General features: G+C 42.0%; 1 protein-coding gene and 1 non-coding gene across 2 annotated transcripts; both read left to right on the top strand.

Annotated features, from left to right (window-relative positions):
* The first annotated feature begins 2,316 nt into the window (after positions 1 to 2,316).
* Positions 2,317 to 2,423, top strand: LOC141619250 (small nucleolar RNA R71). Its single transcript, XR_012531642.1, has one exon. It is a non-coding gene; the product is annotated as a small nucleolar RNA R71 (small nucleolar RNA).
* Positions 2,424 to 6,560: 4,137 nt separating this feature from the next.
* LOC141589847 (uncharacterized) lies at positions 6,561 to 7,590 on the top strand. The gene is made up of 2 exons (XM_074410470.1): positions 6,561 to 7,012; positions 7,152 to 7,590. The coding sequence occupies exons 1-2, from the start codon at positions 6,561 to 6,563 to the stop codon at positions 7,588 to 7,590; spliced, it is 891 nt and encodes a 296-aa protein (XP_074266571.1).
* Positions 7,591 to 11,546: the final 3,956 nt, after the last annotated feature.

Below are 11,546 nucleotides of genomic sequence, written 5' to 3'. Positions count from 1 at the left end.
GGCGTTGAGGCTCAATGGAAGATGCACTCTCATCCTCCAAATGAATGCGATGGGTGCAAAAAGAAGGGCTAATCCCCTTGATATCATCAATCGAGTACCCAATGACATCCTTGTATTGTTTCACAATATCAAGTAGCTTTTGAAGTTCGGTGTCATTGAGTGCACTATTGACAATAATAGGGTAAGTGTCATTAGGGCCAAGGAAAGCATGTTTAAGAGTAGAGGGAAGAGGTTTCAACTCCACTTGAGGAGGCGTAGATCTCTCCTCCTTTTTACCATCTCCTCTCAAGCTCTCAAATTCTTTATCTGGGTCTTCTTCAATTGTTGCTTCCATAGCTAAAGCATACTCCTGGTGCTCCTTGCAATCTTTTACCTTGCCCTCAAGGAACCCTTGCAAACCCTTGTCTTCATCAAATTTCTTCATATCAACCCATTCCTCTACCACATCAATCATATAACAAGACTTTTCTTCCGAAGGCTCTTTCATAGCCTTGTTCAAGGAGAATTCAACCTTATCTTCACCCACTTGTAGAGAAAGCTTCCCATTCTTCACATCAATCATGGCACCCCCCGTAGCAAGACAAGGGCGCCCCAATATGATGGGAATATTTGAGTCCTCGGGGATGTCCATCACATAGAAATCACATGGGAATGCAAGTTTCCCCACCTTGAGCGGGACATCCTCCACAAGAGCAATTGGGTATCTTACCGACCTATCCGCAAGTTGAAGAGAAACCCTTGTTGGTGAAAGCTCATAACCCTTCAATTTCTTGAAAATTTTGAGGGGCATAAGACTAATGCTTGCCCCCAAATCACATAAGGCTCTCTCAATATGCACGGTCCCAATTTTACAAGGTATGGAAAAACTCCCCGGGTCTTCAAGCTTTTGAGGAGCCTCATTCATAAGAATTGCACTACACTCCTTGGATAAGTTCACCGTAGTTGTCGGGCTCAAGGAGTTTTTGTTTGAGATTAGCTCCTTCAAGAACTTTCCATAGCTTGGAATCTCCTTGACGGCATCAATGAAAGGCATGGTAATGTTGATACCTTTCATCATGTCCATGAACTTTCCATACTTTTGTTCAAGTTTAGCTCTTGCCAACCTTTGTGGAAAAGGAATTGGTGGCACATAAGTCCGTACAACTTGTTGTTTAGGCTCTTCAACCACCCATGTTGGTTCATCAATCACTCTTGGAGTTTCCACAACTACTTCCACAAGTTCATCTTCACCCTCCTTTTCTTCAATTACCTTAGGAGGTTCAACCACGACTTGGGGTTCAACTACATCACCCGGTCTACTACTCTTCCTCTTCTTGACAAATGCTCGGTCTTCCAAATCTCTACCACTCCTCAAGTGGATAGCATTCATGGTTTTCGGATTTTCCTCGGTTTTACCCGGGAATTTCCCTTGGGAGGCTTGTAGTTGGCTCATTTGGGTAGCCAATTGGGAGATTTGGTTGTCCATCATCCGTTGAGAAGCCTGCATTTGGGTCCTAAGTTGGTTGATGGATGAGGTTGTCTCTTCATGTTTTTGAGTGGAATGGTTGATGAATTGTGTGAGTATTGACAAGTTGGTTTTGGGAAGTCATTAATTGTTCCATCATGAGTTCCAAGCTTGACTTTGGTTGGGTGGATTGTTGGAAAGGTTGGGTGTTTTGTTGGAAAGGTGGGTTGCTTGGTGGTTTGAGTGGTTGAAATTGTTGTCTTGGTTGGAAGGTTCTTCCTTGGAAACCCGGTGGACCTTGGTTGAATGTTGTATTTTGTTTTTGAGCTTGAAAGTTTGGTTGTTGTGATTTTTGTTGGAAGGGTGGATTTTGGACATTTTGAGAGCCATAAGATAAGTTTGGGTGGGCTCTCATTCCGGGGTGATATTGGTTGTTGTTAAATGCTTGCTTGGCCGGACTAGACTCCCATATCCCGTTCACTTGCTCCATGCAATTGCCATCTCCAACCACCAAAGGACACTCATTGGGTGGGTGTCCTTGGTCTCCGCAAAGCTCACAACTATAGACTTGGTTCCTCATAGAAGAGTTGCTAGATGTGTGGCTTGAACTCATCAAGGCAACTTGTTGCTTAAGTTCTTCTATCATCTCTTTTACTTCAACATTGTTGGCCGATTCGACCGTTGACTTCCCTTTCCTCTTGTGCCTATCATTGTTCCAATGAAAGGTACGAGAAGCCATTTCTTCAATAAGCTCTTTCGCCGTCTTGTGATCTATCTTATCCAATGCTCCCTTCCCCGAGCCGGAATCAAGGTTCATCTTCATTTCATTATTCAACCCTTCATAGAAATTGTTGATGAGCTCATCATCCCCAATACCGTGGTGAGGACATAGCCTTTGGAGGCCCTTGTACCTCTCCCATGCTTCATAAAGGGTCGCATCTTCTTGTTGGGTGAAGCCTTGGAGCTCACTCTTGATTCTTGCGGTTCGTTGGGGCGGGAAGTACTTGTTTAGGAAAGCCTTAGAGACATCATCCCAAGTCCGAAGAGAGTCGGGTTCATAACTTTTAAGCCATTCCTTGGCACTTCCCCTCAAGGAGTAAGAGAAAAGCCTAAGGCGTACGACATCCTCCGTCACTCCGTTGGCCTTGAACATGTCACAACTATCCAAAAACTCGTTGAGATGTTCGTTAGGGTTTTCGGTGGCTCCCCCTCCGAATTGGTTCCCTTGGACAAGTTGTAGCAAGGTGGCTTTCACATCAAAATTGTTGGCTTGAATAGGTGGCTTGACAATGCTCGGATTCACCACCTTTTTCGGAGCCAAGTTATCTCGCATAGGAACCGTGACCATTGTTACTTCCGCTCCCGGATTTGCAAAGGGATTCTCGAAAGTTTCAAAAGCACTTGGTTCTTCTCGAAGGTCCTCAATTACTAAATTTTCTTGAGAAATTGGTGTTTCTATAAGCCCTCTTCTACGGAGTGAGTTTAGTCTTCTTGCGGTAGCTTCGATCTCGTGGTCAATCGGACGAATTGGATGACCTCTTCGAGTTCTCCTACTCATGCAAAAAGTCCTACACACTTAAGAGAATGATTAGTAACACAAAAGACTTAGTCTAAACAAGAATGAAAACAATTAATATCTAGCCGAACTCCCCGACAACGGCGCCAAAAACTTGATGGTTGTCAAGCCTACCTCGCAAGTGCACGATTTTATCGTTGTACACTATTAAGGGTCGATCCCACAAGGAGTTGAAAAGATTACTAATTGTTCTAATCCAATCGTTTAGCTAAGTCGGCAATAAGGGATGAATTGGTTGTACTATAACTACTAGAGTAAAGGGAAAGATTAAACTAAATAATAAATAGGTAAAATAGCAAGAGAGAAATGAAAAGTTGAAAATCAAATAGATTAAAAACCTAAGACCCGGTTCTTCCCAAAACAATTTGTAACTCCACACAATCAAATCTCTAGGCTAATCATAAGGGTAGCTAGGTGAGGAGGTGACGGCTCTAATTCGCCTAAGACCCCCCTCTCGGGTTCGAAATAGGACACTAGCACTACCCACCAACCCCCCTCTCGGGTTCGAAGGTCGGAATCCTTAACTCAACACCCGACTACCCCAAAAACATGCATTTTTCCAAGGTAGTCCGATAATTGCTAAGGTCATTAAGCCCCATCAATTCCCGGGTCATCCCACTCCTCCTCTCGGAGGTCGATTTCAAATGCTAATTTAGAGGTGCTCTACCCGGTTCTCCCTTTCGGTCTCAACCTAGGTTAGCAATAGGGTCGAATTCCGGGTGTCCAAATCACAACCTAACCAACTCTCGTTGGTGGACAAGGGTCATAAATCGAAACTACCCAAAATTCAATCCATTAACCCAATTCAATCTTCTAAACTACCCTCACCAATATTCCCAAATAATTAGCCTTTATGAGATTCAATTAGTGAAATTACTCATATTGGGTCGAACCGAGTCCTAGTGGAAGACTACTCACTAATCATGGTCCTAATTGCAAGATAAACAATAAAGATGGAGTCTTTAAACATAAACATGGGTGGAAGATGAATTCTACTTCTAAACATTCAACAATCCAACAATAATTAAGAGGAAAGATGGGTTAATCTAATAACAAGGATAAACAAACTAAAAGACACAATCTTTAACAAAATCAACTCAAAGATTAAGTCTTTGAGGACAACTACCAAGGGTGAACAAAGGAAAGATAAATAATGAAAAGATAAACAATGAAAAGATGAACAATGGTGAAAACAACAACAATCAAACAACAAGGATGCAAATTTAACATGAACAATCAAACAAACATGAAGGAAAAGGAAATGTAAACAAATGAAAATAAGGAGAGAAATAATACCAATCAAATAGTAAACAAGGAAATGTGATAGAATAAATAAGGATAAACTTTCAATCTTCTTCTTACAACCCAACTTCAATCACAAATTAATTGAAGAACTAGTCTAATTAAGGAATGATTAGCAAAAGGATTAGCAAAGTTTGAAACTTGAAAGGGAAATATTCTGAGATCTAGGGTTGTGTGTACAAGGGGTTTAAGGAGGGGGTATTTATAGGCTTGTATATGATTAAGAAGAAAAGATGAGTAAAGGGAAGAAAAGCCCAAATCCGCTGCTGCTGCGTTCTGCCGGTGGACCGGCTGCCGGCGCTCCTACCGGCAGAACCGTGCAATTAAATAAAAGATCCGCGGCAAGTGTGTTCTGGTGGACCGGCCGACCTGCCGCGTAACACTACCTTCGGTCTCTTTCTTCTTCCTTGAGATGCGTTGTGCTTGGTTGGCCATTCTTAGGTGCTTCTCCCGTGCGAGGTCAAGCTTCTTTTTCCTCTAAAACTTCAAATAAATCTTCTTGCTTTGTGTTCTACCGGTGGGCAGCTGCTTGCCGCCTCTTGGCGTAACACAACACGCAAAGATGTTTTCTTCAACTTCGGCTTGGGCGAGGGGTGCTCTGCCGGTGGGGTGGCTCTTGGCCTCTCTGCTCGCGAACACTGCATTCAGCATTTCTTCTCCTCTTCTTCATGTAAAGGCAGTGAGATGCCTTTCTTGCCCCAATTCCTCAATACTCGGATTGGTTCCTGCAAAAGGATACACAAAATAACAAGTACGGGGATTGGGCACAAAATGCAAGGAAAAGCACCCGAAACCGACTCGATACGAGTCGGTATGCATAAAAGAAAGAGGGGAATTAGAAGTAAATTAATCGTATATCAACGACTCAACAAGATGACCCATCCCTTTACAAACAGTACATAATATAGGTAACTAATCATATACAATACGAAGGGATTAGGTTTTGCCATGTTCATACAGAAAGGATATCTCAGACGGGAAATGTTGCCCAATATCCACCTCAATCAAAATTCGAGCAAACCCTATAAAATTCTTGTGGAATGTAGCATCATCACACTTGATGTAATGACCTACTACCCCACTCAATTTCTTCAGGCTTTCCACCCCCTAATACTTCACATCCAGGTCAAATAATTTCATCCATATAGGAACTCTTGTCATATCCTGTTTTGTCAAAATAGTTTCCGGTTTCCATTCCCTTATAATCACAGGTTTGTTATCAAATAACAGGTGACCATTATTTAATACAAACTGTTGTTGTTCTTTAGTTTTAAAGCGGACCAGAAAAATTCCATTTGGCATGAATGAAATCTTATCCACACTCAGAGCTTGCGAAACCCGTTTTACAAACCCAGTGAGAACATTACTCGGAGGGTTCGCTCCTAGGACATAGCAAAAAACAGAAGAGGACCAGAAATTAATCTCACCAGCAACATCCTCAGGTGTAATCTGAACCAATGGAGGGCGAATGATTTCTGGGCTCTCCGGAATCTCCTGAACAGGAGCTTCAAGCACTTCATTCTCCTCAATGGAACCCAGTTCCAGCTCAAAATCTTGCGAAGAAAACCGTAGATGACGCTGCGGAGCTTTACCCTTAATGTTAGAATTTAATACAAAATCAACATGTTTTGTGTTTTCTGATTTGATGAAGGATTATTATTCGATTTCTTATTTCTCGCAATTGCGTAAGAAGTAAGGTGATCAGGAAAAGATTAGGGAGAGTTTTTCCTCTCTAAAATTTTCTCTCTCATCCCTCCGGTTTTACAAACTTATATCTGAACTGAACTTAATATTGAAACTGCTATATATAAATTTTAATTTAATTGTAATAAAATTGTATTTTATAATGATAATGACATACTTAATAATTATCATCATAAAATATAAAATTGTCAAAATAATGTTTTGAGTTATATAGTGTTACGATATTATCTTGTGTAATATCAGTTTATATGTGTGAATATTGTATATATGGGTATTTCCATATTTACGTCTAGGGTTTCCGTCTAAGGTCCCGTCTCATGTATTGTATATATAGATACATACGTTGTATAGGTAAACACACAAATAATAAAAACATCTTTCATATATTTACGTTTTAATTTGTATCAGAAGATCTAGGTTTCCTTCTAGGGTTGTATGAGCGGTATAGAAGGCGGCGGTATTGTTTCGTCGATGAACACACCTCACGCCTCAGACAACTCCTCCTCCGATTCCGATACGAGTGATTCAGGCGACATGCCGAAGGGTGAGAAACTCAGTCCGTATTTTCTTTCCACCACCAACAAGCCTGGTGATAGAATCATTCATGTTGAATTGAGAGGATATAATTACGATGAATGGTCAGTCAAATTAAAAGGTGCTTTTCTATCCAGAAAGAAAACGGGATTCATCGATGGGACGATTCTGAAACCCGCTGATGATTCCGATTATCTTGAGGATTGGTATATGGTTAACGCCATGCTCGTCAATTGGATATTCAACACGATTGAACCCAAATTGGGTTCGACGATTTCTTATGTTGAAGTAGCCAAAGACTTATGTGACGACATTGAACAACGTTTTAGTGTCGGGAACGGACCGAAATTGCATCGTCTCAAAGGATCAATTTCGGCTTGCAAGCAAGGTGATAAAGAGATGGCTACTGATTACTATGGCCGTCTTAAGAAACTCTGGGATGAAGCCGACAAGTATGATCGTAATCCCGTCTGTAATTGTGGTGGCTGTAAGTGCGGGATCAATAAGCAACTCTATAAGATAAGAGGTGAGGGTAAGCTCCACGATTTTTTTATTGGGCATTGATTCTGCATATTCGACGGTTGCTTCTAGTCTTCTTCTACAAGAGCCTTTGCCATCACTTAATCGAGCCTATTCGACAATGATCCAAGAGGAAGGCGTGCGTGGTAAATCCACGGTTGTTCCAGGAGCACGGGGAGGCAAAAACAGGACTGAACCGATGGGTTTCGTGGCTCGTTCTTCCGAGCCAATGGGTTTTGCTGCTAGGACTCCAACTCCAGTAGCAGTCGCACGACCACCAGAGGACGGTGCCAGTAAGGATGTTCCTACGCGCCCATGGTGTAACCACTGCAACAAATGGGGGCATTCACGGGCTCGGTGTTTCGATCTCATAGGCTACCCGAAAGGATGGAGAGACAGGGGTACGGGTGCTGTACCTGGTGGACAGACTGGACAGAGTACCACGCAGGGAAGAGGTATGGTTAATCACACTCGTGTCACTGATGATACGACTGATTCTAAGGAGCAGTAGTATGTTACCGTCCCAAAACAGCAATGGGACGCCTATGTCGGTCATGCTACAATGTCTTCTTCTGATGCTCGAATGACCGGTGAGACGGATAATTGCAGATCTTGGCTTCTTGATTCGGGTGCTACCCATTATATGACGAGATGTTTCGACATTTTGCAAAATATACTGGATGTCGAACCATGTATTGTGACCCTTCCTAATGGGAAATTTTCTAAATCATCCGACCAAGGATGCGTGAGTTTAGGAGGGAATTTACAATTACACAATGTTTTTTTGTGCCGATTTCAACTGCAATTTGATTTCCGCCTATCAACTAACAACTGAACTAGATTGGGAAATTCATTTCACTAATAATTCTTGTGTTATACAGGACCGAACATTGAAGAGGACGATTGGACAAGGTGAACAGAAAGGTCGGCTATATCTTCTGGAAGGGGCAATGGCTATTCAAGCTCATGTGTCGAAAAAAATTAATGGTGATGTCGAGATTTGGCATCGTAGATTGGGGGACCCTTCGCGGAGAATAGTTAATTTATTACCTTTTATTCATAATAAGTGTGACGGTAGTGCTTCTAAACTTTGCGGCATTTGTTTACGTGCCAAACAAACAAGCGAAAAATTTGTTGTCAGTGAGAATAAAGCTAAGACGATTTTTGAATTAATTCATTGTGATTTGTGGGGTGATTATCGTACTCCTTCATCTTGTGGTAGTCGTTATTTTCTCACAATTGTTGATTTTTCTCGCGGAGTTTGGGTCTACTTAATTAAGTCGAAAAGTGAGGTTTTTCAACTTCTCCAAAATTTTGTTGTCATGGTTAAACGACAATTTAACGTGGATGTTAAAGTAGTTCGTACTGATAATGGTACTGAACTTATGTGTTTGAATTCATATTTTTCTACAAAGGGTATTTTACATCAGACTACTTGTGTTGGCACTTCGCAACAAAATGGAAGGGTGGAGCGGAAGCATCGTCACATCCTTAATGTAGCAAGGGTTTTACGATTTCAAGCCGGTTTACCCATTGAATTTTGGGGCGAATGCATTTTGGCAGCAGGTTACCTTATTAATCATACACCATCTGCTCTTCTTCAAGGGAAAACTCCGTTTGAAGTTTTATTTAATAAGTTGCCTGTTTATGACAATTTACGAATTTTTTGTTGCTTATGTTATGTTAAACACCCGCGCCGTGATGGTGACTAATTTGCGTCACGGAGTAGACGGTGTATTCTTGTTGGTTATCCCTTCGGTAAGAAGGGTTGGGAGGTGTATGATTTGGAGTCCAAAGAATTTTTCATCTTACGTGACGTAGTTTTTGGTGAGTCCGTCTTTCCTTTCTACCATGATACTTCTACCCCTATACAACAGCCCGTTTTGGATGTACATGAGGTTTACGGAGTTGGTGAGTACATTTTGGGCGATGTCAAGGTTGATTCAGGGCCTCGGATTGCGTCTGAACTGGGTCTGGAATAGGGTCTTTACTCGGGAGGAGAGGCTACTGAGCAGCCTGGTGACACTCCGGGAGCTGTAGAACCTCAATATGGGCGAGGTAAGCGGCCTCATGTGCTGTGGTCTAAGTATAGTGAAACAGAGTATGTCACCGTAGCATCCCGTGTTCATGATGCTGCCATCAACAATAGCCACCTTTCACGTCACTCAGGCCAATCGTCATCTTCAAGTATGCCGTATCCCTTAGCACATCTTCTGTCGTGTGATAAATTTTATTTGCGACATCGTTCATTTGTGGCTGTAGTTGATAATTGTGTTGAACCCTCATCCTTTCGTGAGCCTATGAAAGACGAGTGATGGCAAGCAGCGATGAACCTTGAAATTGATGGTTTGATTCGCAATGGTACTTGGGACATCGTTGATTTACCGGCTGGTAAGAAAGCTATTGGAAATAAATGGGTTTATAAGATAAAGTTGCATGCAGATGGTTTGGTGGAGCGTTATAAAGCTCGACTTGTTGTGCTTGGAAATCGACAGGAGGAAGGGGTCGATTTTTTCGAAACATTTGCACCCACTGCAAAGATGGTCACTGTTCGAATTTTTCTCGCTCTTGTTGCCACACGGAATTGGGAATTGCACCAGATGGATGTGCATAACGCTTTTCTTCACAGAGATCTGGCAGAAGAGGTTTATATGCGGTTACCTTTTGGCTATTCTGTGCGTGCGTCAGGTAAAGTTTGTCGTCTAAAAAAGTCGCTATATGCTCTCCGCCAGGCCTCTAGGTGTTGGTTCGAGAAATTATATACTTCCGTTATTGCCTACGGTTTCAAGCAGTGTATTTCCGATTATTCTCTTTTTTCTTATACTGCGTCTGGTGTCGAGGTTTATATTTTGGTTTATGTTGACAACCTTGTCATAGGAGGTAATAACACTGACGGTATTCGTCGGGTCAAGAAGTACCTTAGTTCTTGTTTTTATATGAAGGATCTTGGCATCTGGTATTTTTCTTTGTCAGTGCAAATATGCAGTGGATATATTGACTGAGGCGGGTTTAAGTGGCAGCAAGCCCGATGCTGTGCCCGTTGAACATAATCATCGTTTAGCCGTGGCCACTGCTGCTTTGATCACTAATCCCGAGTCCTATCGTCGTTTGATTGGTCGTCTCATTTATTTGACTAATACGCGATCGGATTTGTCGTATAGTGTGCATATTTTATCAGAGTTTATGCATCAGCCGAGAGAGTCCCACTGGCAAGCGGCACTACGGGTTGCTCGTTATCTTAAACGCAATCCTGGCCAAGGTCTATTATTTTGGTCAGATTCATCTCTTGAGTTGTCCTTTTTTGTGATGCGGATTATGCCAGTTGTCCGTTGATGAGGTGATCTTTAACCGCTTATTGTGTGTTTCTGGGGGGCTGCCTTATCTCTTGGAAAACAAAGAAACAGCCGACTGTTTCTCTTTCTTGTGCTGAAGCTAAATATCGTGCTATGGCAGCGGCTACTTGTGAAGTGAAATGGTTGCGAGGCGTTTTGCATTTCCTTCGCGTTTCCATTGCTAGTCCTGCGTCTTTATATTGTGATAATAATGCGGCACTCCATTTGGCCCACAATCCCGTTTTTCATGAACGGTCTAAACATAACGAGGTGAATTGTCATTTTGTGCGAGATGCGATTCAGTCCGGTTTGATTTCTCCCACTTATGTCCATACTTCTGATCAAGTAGCCGATCTCTTGACTAAAGCCTTGGGTGCGCGTCAATTTTCTTATTTATTATCCAAGTTGGGCGTTGTTGATCCCCACGCTCCAACTTGGGGGGGGGGGGGGGTGTTACGATATTATCTTGTGTAATATCAGTTTATATGTGTGAATATTGTATATATGGGTATTTCCATATTTACATCTAGGGTTTCTGTCTAAGGTCTCGTCTCATGTATTGTATATATAGATACATACGTTGTATTGGTAAACACACAAATAATAAAAACATCTTTCATATTGTGGACAGCGGGCCGCCCACGGGTGCGCTTGGTGAAGGGGCTCGAAAACAAGCGTTTGCATTTTGTATGGAGTCGCCACCAATTTTTATGGGAAATTGGAACCGTTCGAATACCTCATGTCATGTCAAGACACAAAGTAAAGACATGAACACTAAGCAATCGTTACCCTTAGCATTCTATGTCTAGAATGACTCTCGTGGATGCCAATGAACACGGGTGCTCACGGAGATCTGGAGTAAGGGGTGAGGGTACGTATTAGGAAGCTCTTTTGATCGAACACCTAATCCCGCCCGCCTCGATAGCGGCCTCTACTAATGATTAGGGAAGTTATTCATACTCGATATATCGTCGGCTATATGCATGCAATGCAACATCCATAGATTAATCCTAGCATATGAAAATTAGACTAAGTCGGTGGACAATTAATTAGCATACAATTTGGTCGAAGTAGGATTTATGTTGATTTACATGTGAAAACATACAAATGAATAAAAGAAATACAATAATGAAAA

The sequence above is a fragment of the Silene latifolia genome, chromosome 1 (assembly GCF_048544455.1).
Source record: "Silene latifolia isolate original U9 population chromosome 1, ASM4854445v1, whole genome shotgun sequence".
NCBI lineage: Eukaryota > Viridiplantae > Streptophyta > Magnoliopsida > Caryophyllales > Caryophyllaceae > Silene > Silene latifolia.
The sequence above is the reverse complement of the archived record's forward strand: the minus strand, read 5'-3'. Positions and strand labels throughout refer to the sequence as shown.